General features: G+C 47.2%; 1 protein-coding gene across 1 annotated transcript in view; it reads left to right on the forward strand.

The window, feature by feature from the left end:
* Nucleotides 1-5,948: 5,948 nt before the first annotated feature.
* C8B (complement C8 beta chain) overlaps nucleotides 5,949-24,262 on the forward strand; it is a 38,898-nt gene continuing 20,584 nt past the window's right edge. The window contains exons 1-6 of the mRNA XM_066269078.1: nucleotides 5,949-6,138; nucleotides 11,599-11,755; nucleotides 15,329-15,470; nucleotides 17,433-17,574; nucleotides 20,128-20,260; nucleotides 22,452-22,649. Of these exons, the coding sequence (XP_066125175.1) occupies nucleotides 6,047-6,138; nucleotides 11,599-11,755; nucleotides 15,329-15,470; nucleotides 17,433-17,574; nucleotides 20,128-20,260; nucleotides 22,452-22,649 (864 nt within the window). The 5' untranslated portion in view covers nucleotides 5,949-6,046. The remainder of the gene's footprint in view (nucleotides 6,139-11,598; nucleotides 11,756-15,328; nucleotides 15,471-17,432; nucleotides 17,575-20,127; nucleotides 20,261-22,451; nucleotides 22,650-24,262) is intronic.

The raw sequence follows: 24,262 nt of genomic DNA on the forward strand, positions 1-24,262 counted from the left end.
AGATGGCTAGTAGGGCAGGAGTGAGACCGAGAGGGAAGGTTTGTCCTTCATGTACTTCGGCCAAACAAATGAGTCAGAAAGTTCAAGCCCAAGTGTCGGGGTCCCAAAGAGGCACGTCCTGGAGCCAAGGGTTGAAACCTGAGAGGATTTACCAGTAGGTACAAATATCCTTTTTACTAACTTTAACTCGCCTACTCTGCAATAGAGCATGCAGGGCTCGAGTTTTCGGGGCTTGGGAGTGGGGGGGGAGAAGGTTTCCCATTGCAGAGAGTCACTCACCCGTCCCTTGGATGCCAGTTAGGTCCCTGTCCAGGTGCCAGTATGTAGACAAGGCCCACCAGGGGTGAGGATGACAGAGATGCTGAGACCTGACTCCGGGGACCAGGTTCAGTGATGCAGATCCGATTTATTCAGGAAGTAAGCTGGCTTATATACACAGGTTCAGACTATAGGGTGTTACAGCGTGTTTCCACAGCTAAAGGCTGAAAAGGTCAGGGAGCTGCCTGGTTGACACTGAGTCACTTCCTTACAGTGGGTGAGCTCCCTCCTGGGTGTGCCTAGGAGGGTTTCAGATGCTGGAGTGTTCTCACAGCTGCTGGGAATGCGCTCTGCATGCTACCTACATCCAATACCTTCTGATAGTCCCCCCTGCACTTAGAATAAAACCTGTATCGTTAGCACCGCCTGTGAGTCCCTAGGTGATATGGGTCCTTCTCCTCTCCAGTTTCATTTCTTCGCGCTACTCGTGCTGACTGTGCTCCAGCGACTCGGAATGGCTAACAGTTCCCCACAAATACTGTGCGATTGATCACCTGGAGATCTTGCTTTTGTTGGCTTCAGCCGTCATGCCTCATGCCCTCCCTTTGTCTCTTTGGCCTGCTAACCCCTTCCTACTCCATAAGGGCCAGCCAGCTCTAATGTCACTTCCAAGAAATCGTCCCCAGCAGCCACACACACATGCTCACACACTTGGCTACATCCAAACTACACTCTGCAGACCTCAATGACTGAACTCTTCACACTGGGCAGCCCTTTTGTAATTATGTATCTGCCCCTCTCACCAGGTCGTCAGCTCTGATACAGAAGGTCTATTACATATACATCTTTATACCCAGGCACCTAACATTGTGTCTGGGATCTAGTAGACTCTCAATAAATGATTACTGAAGCATCATTTCAACAAGCCAGCATTTTAAACTAGAGAAACCCACCGCTCTGAGGGCTTAAGGGATTTTTTCAGGATATGAACCAATAAATGGGAGAAATGAAATGCTAATCTAGGCCTGTCTGATGCCTCCAATATTTCAGACTACTCCCTACTGCATTCAAAGGGACAACAGATAATTTTGTGAGCTAAAAAAAATTATATCTCTTGAGGGACTTTTTCCTTTTTGCTTTTTTTTGGGGGGGGGGAGACTTCTTTTAGATCTCTGATTCTTTTGAGAATCTGAGAAAAGCTATGGACTTTTCCCCAGTTAAAAAAAAATGCATACACACCAAACTTTGTACATAATGTAGGAGTGTGTCAGTTAGGGTAGGGTAACTGTAGCTGCAGTTACATATAAACCCCCAAATATCAATGGCATAGCACAACAGAAGTTTAATTCTTACTTATATCAGGTTCTTTGAGGGTCACCAGGGGCTCTTCTTCACCCAGGGAGTCAGGGGTGTGGGCTCCCTCCACCAGAAGACACTGTCACCTCAGTACACATTTCCTGATTACCAGGAGAGAAGAGGAATAGAGAAGGCACACTGGCTCTGAACTGCATCAGCCTGGAAGCGGCACAGATCTCTGGCAAACCGAAAATTCATTCCACCCTCACCTGCATACCCCTTCGCTAAGTGACTCTGCTTTTCCTCCGACCAATAGGTACAATCTATGTCTTCATCTGTCGACTGTGGGCTCGGCCATTGCCTCGGCCAGTGAGATATCAAGGTTTCTCAGGCCAACCAGGCAGCTCCCTGACTTTTTAATGCAACAGAGACTGAAGAAGCACTTGTAAATTGGGACCTGTTCTTTCTTGCTGCTCTTAGAAGCATGAGATCACCATGAACATGAAAAAGCCTGAGTTTGTCTGCTTGGAGACCTGTGGCCCAGTTAGCCCATCGCTTCAGCCGACAACCAGCACCTTCAGGCAGACAGGATGCGTCCGCAAGCAGGTAAGGGCATCTGCTGCTGAGGTTGCATGAGTGAATCCAGGCAAGACCAGCACAGCCACCCAGCTTAGCCCAGACCTACTTGATGATCCAATGAATTGTGAGCTAAAACTTTTGTTTTAAGCTACTAAGTTGGAGGATCATTTGTTATGCAGCTAACTAATACAAAAGTAGGTACCAGGAGTACACTGCTGCTGTAACAAAAAGCTAAACCATGTGGCATTGGCTGTGACTACGGAACTGGGTGGAGACTAGAAAATTAGTTATCAAAGGCTAAAGAAACAACAGGCTGTTTGGCGATCCATTGATCTAGAGCTACATACAATTTAATGGCCTACAGATACATGATTATTTTAGAAGTCCTCTTATAGTCAGAGAAATGAGCTACATTCTTTAGTCAGAGCAGATAGACCAGAGGAATGGGGAGGTTGTACTCAACCTAAAAACAGCCCTGGAACTTCCTAAGAGGGGGTAACATCTCGGAATTACCAAAAGAAGAGTTTGGGAGCCAAGCTAACTAACAAACCTTGTACCTGATCATAGATTTGCTATTTAGTAGCTGAGGAACCAAGTGTGGAACCCCATCCCAGAGGCATGGAAGATGATACCTAGTTTGTTGGATTATTGTCAAGATCAAACAAGATGATGTATGGGGAAAACCATTAAATTGCTGAGAACTTGAACAATGTGTGTATTAGCACTGCATCTTAAGGTGGCCATCCTCCTGGCATGACCTCAGGTGAGTGGCACCTGTAACCACCAGGGGGCGCTATGAGGTTGCGCTTCCAGGAGACCTATTGGAGCCTGGAACCAGTGTAACCCCTCAGGAGAGTTGATCTGGAAAGCTTCCTTGAGAAAATGACATTAGTATGAAACCTAAATAATGAGTCATATTTAGCTAAATGGCACATATTCTGGGCGGAGGGGGGGGGGACAGACTGTACAAAATATCTGAAGGTGAGAAAGCATATGACTTATTCATATAACTGCCCTCTAAAATTTGCAGTTTCCTCCTGAGTTTCTCAGGTTGAGAAGGTGGAAGGGGAGACATATCTTGGAAGGACACGGCTTCTCTTAAATACAGGCAGGCATGAGAGAGGGCATGAATCTTTCTTGAAATGCAATTTTCTGCTTGTTTACAAATGATTAACTACTGCAATCAATTGTGTCAAAGTTCAGGTCACTGCATCCTTTGGGACAACAGTGAGATGGTGCCTTGCGCTGGGGCTAATGATAACTGGAATGCACCCAGGATGGTCTGACAGAAGACCTTGTGTCCTCAGTTCTGGGGCAATTAATGTGAAGGGACTCCTGCCCTCTGTGACTTCCCATCCATCCCCTTCCCAGACACAGCCCAGCACTCTGGCAGATGGGCCCAGATTGGGGAGCAGACTGGCACCCAACAGTGGGCCAACCTGTGCAGGAAATGAGAGCTTACTGTTTGATACATTCAAACCTCAAAACAACCTTACAGAGTGGGCATTAATGTTCTTATCCCTGTTGGACAGATGAGAAAACAGAATCTTGAGAAATTAGCCTGTTTAAGGAAGTCAAACCCAGTCTGTGTTCTCTGTCTAGCGCCCTTCCCCAAGTGGCCTGCTGCTTGCCCCTCAGAGGCCTGTCACTGACTGCCACCCACCATGTTCATACAGCCCTTTCTGGATGGCAGATCGGTTTCATAAGTGCCGGGTGAGTGCAGTTTGGACTTGAATGTGTTGATTCTGAGGAGTCAGTGATGGCGTTCAGGGAGGGTCAGTTGGAGCCTTGGCCGCATGCATTCTGCCATTGAGTTTGCTCCCTGCTTCTTCACACCAGGCTCCCGCACTCCTCACATGGGCAGAGCCTGTACCGTCTCCAAGGTGGAGTCAGGTCCGACATTGGGTGTCCACACTGTGACCAAAAATGGGAGGGTACCCATCCCGTATCTGGTCACAGTCATCTGGGAATTGCTTCAAGAGGTCTAGACATGAACATTTTCTTGGATTATGCCATTTCAAGAGAGCCTTAGTGTGACATCTTCTTTAAATCCAGTTTAATGGTTTGAGGCCACACAGAAATGACAGGGTAATCGGTGAAGTATTCAGAATGATGGAAAGATGGAGGAGAAGCATTCTTCTTGGCTTTGATACTTGACTAAAGAATGTAGCTCATCTCTCTGACTATAAGAGGACTTCTAAACGATTCTATGACTCACCATACTTGAGTGTCACCTGTCTTTGCTGTGTTCAACCCAAGGGAAAGACAGCAGGTCTCCTGCACCTTTATTGGGAGACAGGTGATGGGTGAAGGTAAGGGCACTTATTGAGTCCCTTTTGTGTACTACCATCACCTCACCTGTGACTCTTAGGGTGACTGGCAAACATTGGAGACTAAGGTTAAATTCATCTAATACCAATCATTTACTACACTTCCCAACAAGGTCAGGGTCGGTTTCTCTCTCGATACAATAAACTTTCATGTAAGCTATATAACAACAACACATATTTGGTAAATTAATATCTTATGCCTATCATTTTTATAATGCTTATCTGTGAAACATTTTCACGTTGAGTATCTTATCTGACCCTCCCAACTCTCAGTTTTACATACAAGGGACTGAATCAGAGACAGTCACTTACAGAGAGAACACGGAGCATGTGCCAGGCTCTGTTCAAAGTGTCCTAAATATCTAGATTTATCTAACCTTCATGACAGTCCCATAAGGTGGATACTATTGCTATCACTGTTTTATAGATGATGAAAGTTGGGCTCAGAGAGGTTGATAATATGCCTCAGGTCACACAGCTGGTGAAACATACAGAGAGAATTTTAACTCAAGTAGATGGACTCCAGAACTCTACAGTTTCTTGCCAACTTGCTCAGAATCATATACTAGAAAAAGGCAAAAGTGGAAATTAAAACGGCCTGAACCCAAGCTCTGCGTTCCACCTAGTAATAATAGGGGTCTGAGTGCCCCTCACAGGCCTGTTCCAGGCACTTTAGGTATGTTAACTTACTCAATCCTCATCGTGTTTCAGCTGAGGAAATTGAAGCATAGAAGGAAAATAACTTGCTCAAGGTCGCAAAGCTAGTAAGTGGCAAAGAAAGGATTCAATGAACAATACGCCATGGCATGTAGACACAACAGAATGTATAATTCAGCCATAAAAAAGAATGAAATCTTACCATTGGCACCAACGTGGATGGAACTAGAGGATATCATGCTAAGTTAAATAAGTCAGTCAGAGAAAAGCAAGGACCGTGTGATTTTACTTATGTGTGAAACCTAAAAAACAATATAAACAACGGAAACAGAAACAGACCGATAGATAACAGAGAACAGACTGATGCTCGGCAGAGGGGCAGGGGGCTGGGGGACTGGCTGGAAAGGTGAAGAGGTTGAGAAATACGAATTAGTAGTTACAAAACAGCCATAGGGATGGAAACGCAGCATAGAGAGTATAAACAATAACATCGTAATCACCATGTATGGTGCCGGTGGGTACCGGAAATATCGGGGGGAGGAGCACTTGGTAAAGGATGTGATTGCCTAACTACTATGTAAGTGGTATTTTTAAAAAGAAAGGATTTGAACCCAGGCAGCCTGGATTTAGAGCCCCCAGTCCTTATTGCCCCTCTAAGAGCCTATCCTCTCGGCGGCTCACCTACAAGCCTGTTACTTAGGAATAATAACCAAACTGCTGTGGGATTTTGTTATCCCTCTCATTGCTTTCCAGAGCGATGGGTAAAATTTCGGTCTGTGCAAAGTCTAAGGGGTGCCCTGTCACTGCACTGGCTCTGTTTACTCTGCTGAGCTGTTTGCTCAGTGGGGACGGAAGCTGACGGCAGCACTCCGGAACCCGCTCTTCATGGACCCAGGCGCCGCACAGGGTCCGCTGTCACGGAGATAATGAAGACGTCCGGGACGTGGGCGCGGAGGGCGTGCACAGAGCTCCTTCTCCTCTCTGCTGCCCTGGCTTGTCTCAGTGTGCCTGGCTCCAGGTGAGTGAGAGTGACAAATGATCCCCTGATCATTAGTATGACCGGGAATATAAAGCCCACACAATGCTGACCGTCTCTGTCTCTTGGTTGTGTACCTATTGAAGGAGGATCATCTCTTGAAGTGATTTGCATACATCTGATAAAATATCAGCAACTCTCTTCAAATTATTGTGGAACTCAGCGCCCAACTTCAACAAGTGTTCCCATAAGAAACTGACATGTTTAAATGTATTTTTGTCATGCTAAGAAGAAAAGGCTACTTGTTCTGTGTTCTGAACAAAGCCTTGGTGTGATTTGTTATGCAAAAAAAGGTTTGTGATATGTGAAAAAAAAAAAAAGAGGCAATTCCTATCAATGATTTATTATATGAGAGTGACCTACTTTACCTTCTCATCAATTCAAATTTGGGTTTTTTTTTCAAACTTTCTCTCCCCCCGCCCCCCATCTCTCTCTCTCTCTCTCTCTCTCTCACACACACACACACACACACTCTCTCTCTCTCTCTCTCTCTCTCTCTCTCTCTAGATGTTACCAGCAGTTAAATTCTAAATGACTGAAAGGAGAGGTAGTCTGGCTTATTCCTGAAGCTGCAAGTCTACTTCAGTAGCCTTGAGCACAGACCAGGGTGGGCCACTAGAGGTGGAGTAGGAGTTAGGTTGGCGGAGTTGAGGGGTCACTAGAGTACTGGTGAAGAAGCTTGTACCTTATAGCAGAGGGTATAGGGGGATAGAAGGTGATGGAAGGAGACCTGATTTGGGGTGGCGAACACGCAATACAATATACAGATGATGTCCTATAGAACTGTTTCCCTGAAACCTATATAGTGTTCTTAACCCATGTCATCTGAAAAAATTCAATTTACAAAAAAGAAGCAGCTTGTACCTCATGGTCTAGGCGATGGGGAACCATTGAGGGGTTCCAAGCAAAGGGGTGACACGATCACATTTATATACATCAGGGACTTCACTCAGCAGTGAGAAGTGGGAGGGCAAGGGTGTGAGTCAAGTGCAGGGTGGGAACCTTTCTTTACCCTCTGTGGCAATGTCATGAGGTGGGTGTTGTCTCTCCTTGCACTGTAGAGGAGGAACTGATTGTGAGAAAGAAGAGATTCGCCCCTATTTCGGGAGTCTCACAACCTTTACCTGAATCCAGGTTAGTGCTCTGGCTTCCACCCCTGGTTCCCACGGGGCAGTCCTGAACACAGCAGGTATTGGATCTCCATACGTGATGTAGAATAGCCTGCAGATCTGGAACAGAGAGTGCAAAACCTGACCTCCTGCAGATCATCTAAGAAAGGTCTTCATTTCCACTTACTCTTGTCATCAAGGCAGATGACAGAACCGTCACACTGTCATATGACCTATTCTTTAGTCATTGCCACTCTGTGCACAAGATACATCACCGCAATCCTCACAGCTATTTGTGGTAAGTGTTGTTGCTTACAGTTTACAGAGAAAGAAGCTGAGATTTGGAGAGAGGATGTTAAGGTTACTCACTGAATACATAATATGGACTCAAGTCCAGGTTTTTTCCTGGACCCAGAGCCCGTGTGTAACCGTGTCTTTCACTCGGGCGTTATACCCGCTACCCGCATGTGGATCTGACATGCTGGACTCCCGTGCCAGTTCTCTATCTCTGGGCCACACATTTGTTGCCTTGAGACATTGCTTCTAATTTCACGTCAACCACAACCAACGACAAAGAGAAGAGTGATTGAAAGTCTGCCACCCAGCTCTGCCCCTACCAGCAAAGAAGAAAGATACTATTTACAAAAGGGAGGCAGCTGCCTAACAAATTGTGTGTGACAGGAGAGTTGTTGTGTTGGGGCATTTCTGTGGAAAGTCAAAACACACTGGCGCACACCATCCATACTCGCTGATGGCTCACAATTTACTGCCGACCTAATCCTGCTGTGCTTGAGGGTCCACCTTTATTTGGATCTGAGACTCCTGTTAGGAAAAGCGTGGGAGACAGGCACCCAGTGCAATCAGTCCTAATGCTGGCGACAGCACTCCACACACCACAAGGAAATGCACACCCTTGCCAGTGTGTACGTGGAGGGATGTATTCCCAGGACGGGTAGAAGGTGTTTACTGCAACATTACTTGCAACTGCAAAACACTGGGGAAATATAAATGTCCTTCAGAAAGAAAAAGACTAAATTGAATGCAATATTTGCCCTAAGATGGAGCATCTAGGTAAAAGGAAGGAACTAGATCTCTATGAATCAGTGTGGATAAGCATCAGAAACACAATGCTGACAAGAGCAAGCTGCAGAAAAATATGTACAGTGAGAGTGAAGTATACAGAAGCAAAGCTATGTATTGTGTGTATACATATATATGTATGTATATATATAATATTTAAATGACTAGTAGGATACATACCAAATACAATGTTTCCTTCTTCAGAGAAGAAGAGGAAATAGAACTAGGACAAGTATAAAACTCGGATTAAAAGTGTAGGGTCAGTTTTTATTTAAAAAAAAACTTGAAGTATACCTAAACGTCAGCAATTATCAGTTATGGGTACACGAGTGATTATTATTTTGTTTTCTGTACTTCTCTGGGCATGTTCAATTTTCATCATTAAAAACGTAGAGGATTTTGGCCCTGGCTGGTTGGCTCAGCAGTAGAACGTCGGCCTGGCGTGCGGGGGACCCGGGTTCGATTCCCAGCCAGGGCACATAGGAGAAGCGCCCATTTGCTTCTCCACCCTCTCCCCTCCTTTCTCTCTGTCTCTCTCTTCCCCTCCCGCAGCCAAGGCTCCATTGGAGCAAAGATGGCCCGGGCGCTGGGGATGGCTCCTTGGCCTCTGCCCCAGGCGCTAGAGTGGCTCTGGTCGCGGTAGAGCGAAGTCCAGGAGGGGCAGAGCGTCGCCCCTGGTGGGCGTGCCAGGTGGATCCCGGTCGGGCACATGCGGGAGTCTGTCTGACTGTCTCTCCCTGTTTCCAAATTCAGAAAAAAAAAAAAAAAAAGTAGAGGATTTTGAATGACAGAAGTCAAGTCAGTTAGTCTAAATGTCCATGTATGGTTTTTTGCTGTAGAAATGCATGGGCGTGAACAGCACGTGTTGTGACCATACTCTGAGGCCCTGGCTGGCCTGGCCCATTCTTGGCTCCAAGCTATTCCCAGGGATTGAAGATGCAGTTTAATGCTCGCCTTTCTTTCAGATTTGCATGTTGTAGTACTCACAAACCACCCACATCTTAGCCACTGTAATTTACAAACATACTATTTATTCAGCCGATTACTTCTTATAGTGCCACCTCCATAATGAAAATTGGCTGCAAAAACGAGCGATCTGCTGGTTCTAACTACTTTTTACCAAGTTCCTTCCATAAGTGATCATTGTGCCCATAAACATGCTTTCCATTCTCCAAGAAGAAAATAATTGTGACTCTTAATAGCTTGTGTGCACATTACTTATCAACTCAGTCTCAACGGTAGTCTGAAATTGGGTTGAAAGTTGCTAAAAAACATAATGTAAGTGTTCCTTAGTTGAAACAGAAAGAGGATGCCCTGCAGCGCTGTCAAATACATACTTAGAAGCAGCCAAATCACAGACAATATTGTTTTGTCAAACCTGGGCAGATTAGTAGAGAGCGCACATTCTGCAGGGTCCCCTCCCCCGCTCCCCGCTGGTGTGCGGCATCCTGCCTCAAGTAACCATTTTCAAAGCATCCACCTGTGGTTTCCAGTGGAGTCTTTGACCTTTCCTTAAAGATCCAACTTTACTAGGCAATTGATTTTTGCTGGTCTCCGGGGTGGTCATGGAGATGGATTTCGCTGTAGTTAATATTATCTTCTTTTTAGGACTTTTGCCAAGTGCGAATGTATTGGTTAATGACCTTATCAGGAGTGATATACCGTGTGTGTGAGATGGTGGAAACTCTGTGATTCTCTTCCTAATGACTCAATCTTGGACGGAGGGAGGACAGAGGCCTGGAGACAGAGGGGATTGGTGGAGTGGACGCTGGCCCAGTTCCCTGCCAGGCAGCATGGGGCAATGGACGCAGCACAGACTCCTGAGTCAGGCGAGCCTCGGGTCAGACGGCAGGACACTGCAGAGCAGCTGCAGGACTCTCAGCCATCTCCCTCCCCTGTGCCGGCGGCAGGGCTCCACCTGCCTGTGCCCCCTTACTCCCAGACTGCTCCCCACCCTCCATCACCTCTGCATCCTCTCCGCACCAGGACTGGCCAGGCACAGTCTGTCCTCGTAGCCTGGTGATGCTGACACTCCCTGAAAGCTTACCCTTGACGTGCTTCTCCTTGCAAAAAAAGTCATATCCTCTCTCACAGCTTTCCACAATCAGATTTGTGCTGTGTCTCTAGTGCAGATCTCTCTCCTGAGTTCTAAAACCATGCCGGAGCCAGTTACCAAAAACCCACAGGTGTTCCGTGGGCACGCGGGACTCAGCATGCTTCATCCGCATCTTCCCCGTTAAGCTCCTTCACTCCTGGGACCCCACCCACCCACACACTCAGACTGGAAACCAGCATCAATTTAAACCCCTTCCTCTCTAACCCATATCCCATCCAATTACCCATCACTCTTGATCCATTCCACCAGAGAAATGTCTCACACATCTGTCCTCCACTCTCTGTCCCCTGACACTGCCATATTTCAGGCTCACAGGACTCATTGGGTCGCCTGCAAGAGCCACCTCTCTGCTCTTCCTGCCTCCAGACTCTCCCCACCCTGTGCTGCCTCCACACTGTGGTCACAGTGCCGTCCTCAGAGCACAGCTCTGGCCATGGAACTTGGATCATTAAAAACCTTGCCTACTGGGTAAATTCTGAAAGAGCTAATACAGGAGGCATGCTTCCCTTTTCCTATTTAAGACAAACTCTGAGTTCCAGAGGCAGAACCTGTGTGGTATAGCTCTCTGTATCCCCTGTCACAGGACCCTGAGTGTGGTTTGTTTTCAGCAAATGTTTCATAGACTGTTAATGTGAGGGGCACCCTAAGGACCATCTGGTCCAAACTTCTCATTTTCCAGGGGCTAAAACAGAGGATCCAAAATGGGGAGAGAATTGCTTAAGATCAGACATCCAGCGTGATTGTATGTATCTATAGCACTTTAGAATTTATACCGTGTTTTCACATACATTTGATCCTAGAAATAGCCTTCTGAGCTGGGTGTGATTATCTCATTAATATAAGAGGGAAAAGTGAATCTCACACAGGTTGCAAAACTAGTTCTAGATGACCCAGCTGCTGATGGACTGTCTTCTGATCTGAGTTCACTACACTTTCGACCACAGCTAGCCATAATATCAGGCACTCAGTTGGGTGTTCAGTAAATATTTCCTAGATGAATTAACCTATATTTGAATGATAAACTAATAGCCTTGCATAAGAGAGCAAATATATATTTATTGAATGGATGGATAGGTGGTTGTATGTATACTTAACTCCCTTCTGATACTTGACTCTTATCTCATTATGACCTTTTAGAGGGGAAAGACCATTCTCTCTTGAGTCAAATGCAGTTAACGAGAGCAATGCCAAGAGCAGGCAGACCCGGAGTGTGGATGTCTCGGTGATGCCTATTGATTGTGAACTGTCCAGCTGGTCCTCCTGGACCAAGTGTGATCCTTGTCAGAAGAAGAGGGTAAGTACCTGGGCCTTGTGTGAGCTCTAAGCTTCCAGGAGCCCTAACCTTCAGCAAGATTGACTGAGGCACTACCAACAGTGCCTGGCCCATAGTAGGACCTCAGTAAATGTCGGCTGATTTAATTAGTGAATCCTATTCTTCTGTGCTTCCAGGTAGCCATTAAATCCTTTCTTTGATGTTTCAGTTTTCCTCTAAACATCTGTGTCCTTGCTCGTGTTACCAGATCCTTAAGTAGGTTTCCTGCCTCCAACCTTGCCTTTTCGTCCATCTTTCCTCATGCAACCAGAGGGAGGCATCAAAATGCAAGTCTGGCCTGTCTTCTTCCCAGCCTGAATTCATTCAAAGCCTACCCATGACCCTTAGAATCAAGTCCACACTTATGGTATAAGAGGCTCTCCATGACCTTGACCTGGCCTACATTTCCACAGAATGTCCCCCACTCAGCACACTGAATATTGTATTTCTCTGACCATGTCACCCTCTCTCTGTGCCTTTGTCCATGCTGCTTTCTCTGGCAGGAGTGACCTGTCCCACTTACTCTACTGGCTAACACCTACTCACAATTTGAAACTCAGCTCAAGGGCCACTTCTTTTGAGGAGCCTTCCCTGATTTCTCAGTCCCACGTACCATTCCATAAGCACCTTTGATGAGCTGTGACAGCTGCCTCTTCCCCAGGGAGCCAGGTGTTTACCATTTACTTTTCTTTTATTACTTAGCTTTCCATTAAACTATGAGCTGTTAAAGGTTTACTCAATTCTTTATCTTCAGTGTGTAGGACAATTTCCAGCACCTGGTAGGAGTTCCATAAATATGTGTTGTTTGAGCTCATTATATTTCCTGATATCTCTGTAAAGAAGGGAGAATAGTTACTCCACTCTGTTAAGCAGATAGGTAAACAGAGACTCAGAGCAGGTAAGAGAGTTCTCAGGTTCATCTAGTAGCAAATGCAGGACTTGAACTCAGGTCACTGGCTTCCTGTCTAGTGTTCTACCAGAGGTGGATTAAGGTCAGATGAGGCCCTGGGTGCAGAAGAAAATATTGGGCCCCTTAAAAAAAAGAGAGAGACAGGAAAAATAAAAATACATGTTAGCCATATTTTAAAATAAATAAAAGATATTATGTACTATTAATGTTAAATGTGCACATATAAAACCAAACTTGGTGTCATTAGAAAAAAGTGTAAAGTTGGGGTTTTGTGGGGCCCTTCAGAAGTCGGGGCCCAGGGCGCGTGCCTGGTGCACCCTCCGTTAAAACCGCCTCTGGGTTTTACCCATCAAAACACGGACTCTGCGGCATCTGCCCTCAGGCTGCCTTGTCCAGACCCCCAGCTCTGAGAGCAGCAGGTGTGTCCGAGAACAGCCGCCATCTCCCCAGCTCCTTGGGAAACCAACCCAGCCATGGGTTAGGACCTCAACAAGGCTGTGGAAGTAGGCCCAGGATCCTTAATTGGATCAATGCAGAGAGCCAAGCAGGCTCATTTGGTTCCCAAAGTAGTTTTTACGGCTGAAGTTATCAACATTGATCCGATTATCTGGATAATTGCTTCGTCTGCACCATAAACCTGGGAGACTCAGCACGAGTCATCCGTTCACCCAGCCATCCAGAGCTCTTCAGTTTGCCACACGCTCGGCTCAGCTGGACATCGTCACTGTCAGCAGGGTCACTGGCTGAGGGTTCATCAGAACCTTTCAAGCTGGAATTGGGACAGGTCTGTCCCTCCCTCACTTCCACACTCCTCAAACTAATTTTGTCTTCAGTGGCTGGAGTTAGTCTCTGGACAGTCTTCCTTGCAGAGCTGATCCCTGTCCTGCAGCCTCTGCTTTCTAGGAAGAAAGACCCTCTGCAGAATAGTTGACTGTTTTTCTCTTTCGCATTTCCAGACAGTATACAATGAATAATGGTGGCTGGTTAACATGTCACCCTGCAAAGGGACTGCTTGCCCGATTTGCCCCCTTCTGTTGCCCCAATATCTTGACTGCTGCTAGCATTTGGAAGCCAACCAAACCATATCACTTCGTTCCCTTGTAGGCTTCTCATTGCCCCGTAATAAAATACTAAATCCAACCTCACTGAGGCTGGAAGGCACCACACGACTGCTACCGGCTCTGTCTCCCTTCATCTCTCGCCTCTCCCCCTCCCGCAACTCTTCTCTCCATGATGAGTTTTGTTTCCAGGCCCAAGCACATCCGAGTACCTAGAATCTCAGCTGTGGCACAGCAGTGTCCCACCTGGGCTGCTCTCCTCGCCCCTCCTCATACCAGCTCTCCGCGCTTGCCTGACATTTCTGTTCATCCTCTGAGTCTTGGTATAGATGTCACTTTCCCATCACTTAAGTGTGCATTGGGGATGCCCCCTGCGTTTGCAGAGCCCTCTGTCCTTCCTTCACCATGGACCGTCTCCCTGCATTGTCGCTGCCTGGTGCCCACCCTCACCACCCCCGCCATCTGTGACCTCCTGGAGGAATGCCCAGAGGGCATGATATGATAAACAAACAAACAAAAAACAAGCATAAATAGCACCCACTTTTTTTTTAACCATTGGGTGGCTCAATCAATATTTTGCAAATTTAATCAATATTCTTGGAACAAACAAGCTGGAAGGTAGCGATAGAGAAAGATCGACTGCTAAAAGTTAGTAATAATAAAAAAGGAAAATAAGTACGAGGAGTGCCCACTGTGTGCCAGACAACACAAGATTTTATATGTGCATCATATATTATTGAATCCATACCTTTATGTAGTTCGTTACCTCCATTTTTTTTTTTTTTTTTTTGTATTTTTCTGAAGCTGGAAATGGGGAGAGACAGTCAGACAGACTCCCGCATGCGCCCGACCGGGATCCACCCGGCACGCCCACCAGGGGCGATGCTCTGCCCACCAGGGGGCGATGCTCTGCCCCTACGGGGCGTCACTCTGCCGCGACCAGAGCCACTCTAGCGCTAGCCACTCTAGGGGCAGAGGCCAAGGAGCCATCCCCTGCGCCGGGGCCATCTTTGCTCCAATGGAGCCTCAGCTGCGGGAGGGGAAGAGAGAGACAGAGAGGAAGGAGGGGGTTGGGGATGGAGAAGCAAATGGGCGCTTCTCCTATGTGCCCTGGCCAGGAATCGAACCCAGGTCCCCCGCACGCCAGGCCGACGCTCTACTGCTGAGCCAACCGGCCAGGGCGTTACCTCCATTTTAAAGATCAGTAGACTGAGATTAGAGAGGTTAAGTAACTTGTCCCACCACAGCACATAACAAGAAAGTATCAGTTGTTGTGGCTCCCAAGTGTATGTTTTTGCATTTGTAAGATACTGAGTAAATGTGAACACTTGAGTCAGCTGATTGGAGTAATCAGGCTGAGAGGCTAGGGCTTCGTGTCATTGAACTGGCCACGTCAATCTACTTACTACCTGCCCCACATGCTGCAAATCCTTACCAATCACTGCAGATGCAGAGATCAAACAAGGTCCCTACCCTTGGAGAGCTCCCGGGGTCGTAGAGATAGGCAAGCAGCCAGTCGCAACGTAGATCCATAAGCAAGGTCCCTGAGGCTCTTCCCTCAGCTCACCTTGAATCTCCCCACTCCAGTACAGACATGCCATCTTGCTCCGACCCGCTCAGTTCCACGGGGATCCATGCAGATTCTCTGACAAGGAAGCCGAAGACTGTGTTACAAACGCACCATGCAGAAGTCAAGTGCGCTGTGAAGGCTTTGTGTGTGCACAAACAGGTATAAAGGGGCACAGGAGTGGGAGCGAAAAGCTAGCAAATTAGGCAGCGGCATGTGATGATGGTGGCACCGGCCATTGTCGAGGGCTCCAGATCAATCAGGGTCATGTGTCAGGCCAGGAGGCCTCTTTGTCTTTAAATCTCTACCTCCTTTTACATGCTTTTACATGTATTATTTCATGAAAACATTCCCATGAAGTTGATGTTACTATTATCCCCATTTTACACATTAAGAAATGGAGAGACGGAGGAGTCATTTGGCGAAGCTCATGCAGCAGGTAGGTGGGAAGGCTGCAATTAGAAGTTTGGGAGTTCACATCACCTTCACCAAAAGGATGTGGGCTGGAATCAGAAATCTTAAGTCTCATTTTGACTTTGTGACCTAGAAGTCACTTAACCCCTCTGCATGTTGGTTCTCTCAACAGAAAATCAAAAGAAATGTTCCCAACACCTTACCAGTTTGTTATAAGGATTAAGTTACACGATGGGTGTGAAAGCTCCTTTCAGGCTGCAGGCTCAGCTGGCTCCTCAGCGGCAAAGCCTGAAACAGTTAAATAAGGGTGGTTGGCATAATTTCTCTCTGAAAAAATCTTTGAAGAGATCGTTTCTGCCTTCTGTATCTCTTCATCACCAACTGTAGCATAACCACTAATGCATGAGAGATATAGTCAGTAAAACATTTTTGACTTAAGGAAGGGAAAAAAGGACATCTGGATGGACAGACAGAAGGAAGGAAGGAGTGCACCAGTGACCAATCGTCAGCTGCAGGACTAAACAAACACTCATCTTTTCAGCTCGTTCATCTGGTTCATTCAAGCAAACACATGTCTCTCTATTTCTCTAAGTGTCCAGCAAAAATAAGAGTACTTTGGCCCAAATTACCTAGGTAGGAGCTACAACTTTCTATCTTAACTGTACTCATGTGGACTGTGCTTTGGGGTCTTTCAAGAGTTAGAGACTCATAGAACAATTTCAAGGGCTTCTTGAAAATGCAAAATTCCATTCAATAAATCTGAAAGACTTTTTTACGATGTGTCCAAGGACTCATTATGGCCAGCGTTCCATGATTGTGACCAAAGCCATAATGGTTTTCTGGGCAGGCTTTTGTTTAAATGTCTTTTAAAGAACGTTTGAGAACTAGATTGTGATTCTTCTGCCTTTAACACCCCAAGAACATTGGTCAAAAGTGACCAGACATATCTAGGACACAGGGTCACCTGGATTATGGGCTTTATCCCCCGAGAATATCCAAATAATAAAGGAAGGCTAGTTAGTCAAGTGCTGCAAATAATTTCAAAATTATAATCCAACTACTTGTATAGTTCGAAAATAGGCCAAATGGCTATTGTGTTGAAGGCAGTGTGGTTTAGTGGAGGGAATTGTGATTAGACCATTATAGGCTCCAATCCTGCAGCAAATATTTACTGGCAATGTGCACTTGGCCCACAGAAACACTAATTATAGTAATAACAACATTTATCGGGCATGTGCCATGAATCAGCACTGTTCTATTTGCTCATTTAAGTTCCGAACAAGCAGAGGGGGTAAGTATGGTGACTTTCCTATTTTACAGATGAGTAAATTGAGGCAGGGCATTGGGTAACATATGTAAGGCCACACAGTGGGTGCAACTTGCAGGACCCACCAAACCCACCTGTCTGACCCGGCCTCAGGGAGAGAGACAAGGCCAGACTTCCTGTCTGGCCACTTAACCTCTGCCCATCAGACACTTTCCTTTTCCCTCCCCCTCCCTTAATCCTCTCCAAGTGCTTTCAGAAATGCAACTCTGGCCTCTTCGGAGGAGTACAGTGTAAATGTCATTAGCAACCCACCGGGACACCCGTCCAAAGGAAGTAGAGTATTCCAGTCCTAGAGAGCGCCTGGCCTACCGCAGGTGCTCAGTGTGTGTTCATTTCCCTCTGACATGCGCGTAACTGTGCCCGACACCCTTTTTCTATCCCAGGGAGGTGTGTCAACCGCAGGCTTCTTTGCAATGGGGATAATGACTGTGGGGACCAGTCCGATGAGGCAAACTGTAGAAGGATTTTTAAAAAGTGCCAGCAGGAGATGGAGCAATACTGGGCCATTGGCAACCTGGCCAGTGGGTAAGTTGCTGTGTTTCTTGTGTAGAAAGGGAGGTACCAAACAAAATTCTAGAATGAAATGTAATTCTAAAGTAGCTGATATGGGCAGAGTTGCTTCTTTCTTCCTTTCTAACAAAGACCGCAGCCATAGCTGGGGCTCGTGGCTGCTCCCTGAGCACCGTGCCCAGGAGCTCCAGTAGCACGTCCCGTGGACGCCCACGGGCCACAGGGAGGGCTGAGTGAGGAGCACCAGCCACGGAGTTGTGCGTGGAGACCACAGTGTGTCTGTCTCTGTGGGACCGGGAATAGCTGTTCATTTAACTCCTCACCTGTGTGAGGTGTTGTCTGAGCCTCACCCGGGTCCCACTGCCACGTCGTGAAGGAGGGTTTGTCTGTCTCTGTTCCCTGAGCCCCAGTGTGGGGTCTGGCCCCGAGCAGAGCACCTGAGGGATAGTGGAGGAGTGGATTTCCAGGATGGACTGCCATCAGTCTGGCTTTCAAGCTTCTGGGATCTCTGAGTTGGTCCAGTCCTCAGTTGAGGTCAGAGGAGCAAGGCCAGAAGGGACCAAACTGGCTGGGTGTCTGCCCTGTGTGCCTGCCATGTCTGCAGCTGCTCAGCCTCCCACGGGGAGTGAGAGTCTCCCTCGTGTCCCCTCACATGCCTTAGAGAGCACCGTGTGTGGTGCAGTGTGGGGAGGAGAGCAGCGACTGAATGGAATTCACTGTCTTCCTAAACAAAAATCAGAACTTATCCTGAAAGGCTGTAATGAGAGAGAGAGAGAGAGAGAGAGAGGGAGAGAGAGAGAGAGACTCCCATGGGGAAGACATCATCTCAGGGTCACCTTATAAGCTAGTTATTATAATCCCCACCTCCTCGGTAAGGAAACCAAGGCCTGGAAAAGTTAAGACAGTCCCCAGGGTCCCACAGCTGCCCCAGGGGACAGAGCAGACATTCAGAGCCAGCTGTGGAATCCAAGCGGAGGTGGCCAAGGTGTGAGCTCGCTGCTACAGAACCTCAGGTGCAGCACTTATCTGTGGAAGACTTTAGGTTTGTCACTTGGAGAAGAATGTCAGTAATACCCTTCTTTCAAGTTCTGGGAGGACTGAACACATTAATGTGATTGTAATAAACTAATACATGAGAAGCAGCTGGTGTGGTGGGAAGAATGCCAGCTCTGTTCGTGAACTAGACTCTCTGACTTGGAATCCTGGCCCCACCAGTTGCTCCGGAAAGTGAGACCTTGGACAGGTCAATAACCCTCTCTGTGACTTACTTTCCTCATCTGTAAAATGAGTATAATAATAATAATCCCGATCTCATAAGGATTAAATGAGTCAATATGTATAACCTGATTTTGACAGTGCGCTACAAAGTAAGCGCTGCACTGTATTTGTTAAATAAAATAAATAAATACACATTTTTGTGATACATGAAACTCTGCCATTCAGAAGAGAGCCCAAGGTGATTCTGTTAGGAACAGAACTGAAAAGAGGCAGTAGAAGCTGAAAAGAGACAGAGCCCTTTTCATCCAAAAAAAAAAAAAAAAAAAAAAAAAGAAAGAAAGAGGGAACTTTCGGTAGCAGTCAGAACTGGTGCAGACAGAGGCCTGCCTTCGGAGGCAGTAAGCAATAATGTCCAGTAGAGGCGGATTTTCATCCCTTCTAAATGAACACAATGCCATCTACCGCTCAGGGCTTCCGGGACACTGAATAAGGTGTTGCATTGAGCCACCATGACTGTATCTGTTTCCGGTTGGACCCTCAGTAAATGGTAATTATTTTAGTGTCTTGTGATGTGAGTCATACAGAAATTCAGAAGAAAGCCCCCATCCATCCTCCAGGGGCACCCCATCCAGTGGGGACAACAGACATGTAATAATAACAGGCATTTGTCATGAATCAAGCAGTGTTCTAAACACTTAACAAATATGACCCTTGGACTCCTCCCAACAACCCTGTTATCTAGGTATTCTTGTTCCCATTTTATAGCTGAGGAGACTGAGGGTTAGAGAAGTTAACAAGTGTGCCCAAGGCCCCTTAACTCGTAAATGGCAGAGCAGGAATGTTCCCCTGGCCTCTGGCTCCAGAGTGTGTGTTCTGACCACGCTTGACTGTCCTGTAAGGCAACTGTAATGTATGGAACAATACATGCACAAGTGGGACAAGCACAAGTCATAGCAGGGCCTCTGACCCCACTTGGTCCAAGCGTCAGTGAAGGCTTCCCACGACAGACAACAACAGAGCCTAATCTTGAAAGAGAAGGAGGGTGGGGGGAAGCAGCGACTGGCTGGAAGGGCATCCTAGGCAGAAGGAACAGCGCTTACACCGAAGAGGAGGAGCAAAGTACACTGGAGGAAGAGCGCTCTCCCAGAGGCTGGGGATGAGGGTATGCGGTTGTGTTGGCTCTGGCCACAGCTAAAGCTGGAAAGCTGGTCTCTCCCAGATGTCAAGGGTCTTCGATGCCATGCCAAGAAATTCTGTAGGTTCATCTGCCGTCTGGTAGGTCTACCAGTTGAAATTACACAACCTGCTGCTTACCTGTACCTCTTCTTCCTCTCCGTACCTCCCCTGCAGGGTTAATTTGTTCACAAACAGTTTGGAGGGCCCGGTTCTCGACCACAGGTATTACGGCGGTGGGTGCTCCCCCCACTACATACTGAACACGAGGTTTAGGAAGCCGCACAATGTGGAAAGCTACACCCCACAGGTATGTGACGGCCAGGAAGAAGGCACGGCAGGGCAGCGAGCAGTCAAAGGGGAGCCCGCTAGCACGGAGTGGAGGCCAGGCCTACAGCCTGCTACTGGGCGAGCCAGGAGCGGGGCGGGGGTCACTCCCGACTTCATCTCTTTGAGCTTCAGTTCTTCATGGGCAAAATGGGTGCTTCCTTTCTCACGACATGTGGCAAGGCTGACATGCTACATACAGGGACAGCCATAGTTGTAGTGGCTGATTTACACTAACAGTAATATCAAAAGTGACCAGGAAGACAGAAGTATCGCTTAGGATGTGGAGTCTTGCAGACTTGGTGGCTCTGTGATTTACCATCGGTGTAATCCCAGTTGCTCCGAGCCTCTCTTTTCCTGTCTGTAAGTCGGGAGTTGCAAGGGTTCTACCCTGCACACAAGAAGATGACTGCAAATTCATGTGTCAGTGCTCAGCACACACGGGACCTGGATGAATGACGCGAACGCTTGGTGTCGACCAAGTCCTTGCCTCTTAAAATCTGGCATTGTTCTAAGCATTTGAAGTTGTTAAATGCTCTCCCCATAGAAGCCTGTCTTGACTGACATACATGCTTAAGAGCAATCTCACAGAGAGCAGGGTTTAGAATAGACTCTGCTGCTGTAAGTCGCATATACTTAAGACCTGGGGTTCAAGGCCTGGCTCTGCCTCGGGTCCCATTTTTCCTTTAGCATAAGCCCCCTTTTCACTCTGGGCCTCGGTTTCCCATTTGTAAAATGAGGGGGCTGGACTTGCTAACCTGGATAGTGTTTCCACTTCTAAAACTGTGCAGTCCTGGAGGTTGGGCAGCTGCCTACCTCCTCCTCCTCTCTTCCTACACCCTTTGTCCCCACACATACCTATTGGACAAAGAAGAAAAAATGAGCCTAGGACAAACACAGCGTCCCCCAAGGGGCCAGTGCCATCCCCACAACCTGGCTTTCCTTGGAGTATCTTAGAATGCCCGTTTATCAGCCAGGCTAAAGAAGCTCCTAACGCGGCAGGCACACAGGGTGGGGTGAGAGTCGGTTTCTACCTGTGAGTATGCAAAATACAGACTTTATTCTTGTATTATTTGTATTTATTGTATTATTTTCCATAAGAACAACTATAAACCTACTTTTGCCCCATCCTACGTATCTTAAAGCCTCCTCCCTTCATAGCCTGCATTTTTTGCACACTGAGCCAGGCACTCACTGTACAGTGTTTTATCCGTATATGCTCAACCCTTGGAACAAGCTAAAAGGGACAGCCATGATCGTCTCCATTTTACACAGGAAGAAACTGAGGCACGGAGAGGTTAAGTCGGACGTCCAAGGTTACCCAACTTGAAAAGGACAGTAACACATTCCCCCTCGGGCAGCTGATTCCTGGCCCTAAGCGGAATCACGTCTGCTTCTCTCTTGGCAGCTGAGGGGTTATGGAAGCACCAGCATCAGAAGCTGACGGGTTGGGGGTGGAGTCATCTTGGGGCTGGCCCCTCCAGGGCACCGCAGCAGGACCTTGCAGCTGCCCTGTGTGCAGGACCATCCGTGCTGACTTTCCAGCACATGGCTCTTCTGTGTTCTCTCTGGAGCATTCTCCTGCCCGTCTCTCCATCCCCACTGCACGCCCTTTGATCAGACCCTCATGACCTGTCACTGCATTCCTCTCACAGCCTCCTCATTGGCTTGTCTCTCTGACCCCGAGCTCCTCCCCACCAGTGCAACCCCTGAGTTGTCCTCCGGATCTTCCCAGGCTCAGCTGCTTCCTCTGTTGGCTCATCATTGGACTAAGTCCAACTTCAGAGCAAGTCTCCCAGAAGCCTCAGCATTTGTATGCCAGCAGCTCCTCTCCCATCTCTCTCTCCCTGCTCTCATATCTTCTGATACCACCACACTAACACCCTTGCAGTTTGTAAATACATCCTGCCCTTCCCCACCTCGTGCCTTTGCCTGCTCTGAGTCCACAGCCCAAAGCGTCCTCTGATACCTCTTCAGTACCACAGGATCGAACACCTCTGTCTCTCCTACTGGACCAGGGACCTGGGCCTGGTGCTGAGCTGGCTCTGAGTTCCCTGTATCCAGGGAACCTGGGCTAGCACTTGACCGTAAGAGTCCCGCAGATGTTTGTTAACTTGTAATGAATTGACGTGAGTCAAATAAAATAAGGCCTGTTTTCTTTTTTCTTCCTTTAGACCCAAGGCAAATATGAATTTGTGCTGACTGAGTATGAATCGTATTCAGACTTTGAACATAATGTTGTGAAGGCAGAATCCAAGGCATTCAGTTTCAGCTTTGGTTTCTCAGTACCTGGAATATTTGAATTTGGCATTGACATGGGAAATAATAACCACCAGCGTTTTGTTAGCAGAACCAAACGATTCTCTCATACAGTAAGTAGCCTTTTGTTGCTCTTCGATTTCTATGGATTATTGCCTTGTCCTGCCCACCGATGTGTCTCTGTCCCACATTTCTACTTGTCCTAAAAACCAATTATATGTCTGTTACCGTGAACACCATTCCATATATACACACACATACACAAATAGCATGGTCTTATGTTGACTTACTATTTAGAAGTCCAGGCAGTGGTGTTCTCAGATGACTTACTCTCATTTTCAATATGATTTTCCCCTTGGTTTTCATTAATGTCAGATTGTAGCTTTGCCTGACCAAATCATCTCGGTAAATGGACTTCCATCTCACACATTCATCTGACGTTCCTCTCCAGAAAGTCATCCGAGACCTCTTCTCTGACTTCTTGCAGGCATTTGGTGGGTTGACCTCCCATCAGGTAGCTGTTGCTTCTATATTCTTTCTGCCCCTAATCAGCCTCCTTTCAGGGTTCTAATATCCTCACCTGTCTTTGTTTAATTTGGGACATCTTCTCTTTTTACTCTGTAGCCAGCCTGGGTGACCTCTCTCACCTCCCTTTTCTGTGGGGACAAGCCATCAGCCTTCATCACTGCTTCTCACCCTTCTGCTGAGTTCTGACCAGCACCCTCAAAACCTGGCTACCTTGCTGACACCTCAAAGCGAGTTCTTCCTCCTAAACTTTCTGTGTAAAATACCATTCTTTTTCTACTGCTCTTCCAGGCTAAGAATTTCACAATCATACTTGGTTCTCTTTTCAGTTCCACCTTCATTGGCCACCAAAACATCCAGTATTACTCTTCAATATTTTTAAATCCCTGCTTGTATCTTAACTGGCCCAGGCTCTTTCTTCTCTTGCTCTGCTCGCTATGCGGTCTCCTGTCTTCTGACTTGCCCCTTCAAACTTCTGCAATGCCAGAAAAATGTCCCCATGATGCTAATCTGATCGTGCCTGCCTCCTATTGCCCGTAAGGGGAAGGTCAAAGCCCAGGACTTGCTGGAAGAGGAGTTACTGAAGTGGGGAGTGATAGTGGATGTGATACTGAAAGACAGGTCACAGGCAGGCTTGAGGAACCTTGAATTCAAGAGTGAGAGAGGTGTGCTTTCCTCTGCGGGTTTTCAACGCGGACGCGAGCGACACAGCAGAAAGTGGATCTGAGAGGTACCTGGGGGAGACCGGGGCTGAGCGTCGACGGCGATGTACATAAGAAGAAAGAAATGGCAAGGGGCTCAGGAGGACCTCTGCTGCTGAGATATCTGCCTGGAGAGCCTGAGTAGCAAACACTTCTTAAGCTAAAATGATCTTTGTTTACTTTTCCTCACCTTCTAGACTGTGAGCTCCTTGGCAGGAGAGGCTAGTTCTTTTAAATCTTTAGATTGAGGATGGTATTTTGTAGGGGCTCAAGATCAGAATATGGCGATGAAGGATAGAACTGCTTAAAAGGAACTTACTTTGACAAGAGAGAAAATGAAGGGTGCCTTTCACTTACTCCCTCCCTTTTTTCTTGTCTCTCTCCTTTTCTCTTTCTCCTCCCCCCCCCCCCCCCCCGATTCACATAGCGACTTACAGAGTGGTTACGTAATGCCAGGCACTAACCTAGAGACTTGGAACCTAAAGACAAATACAAGAGTG

This window comes from Saccopteryx bilineata, chromosome 3 (assembly GCF_036850765.1).
Source record: "Saccopteryx bilineata isolate mSacBil1 chromosome 3, mSacBil1_pri_phased_curated, whole genome shotgun sequence".
NCBI classification, from domain to species: domain Eukaryota; kingdom Metazoa; phylum Chordata; class Mammalia; order Chiroptera; family Emballonuridae; genus Saccopteryx; species Saccopteryx bilineata.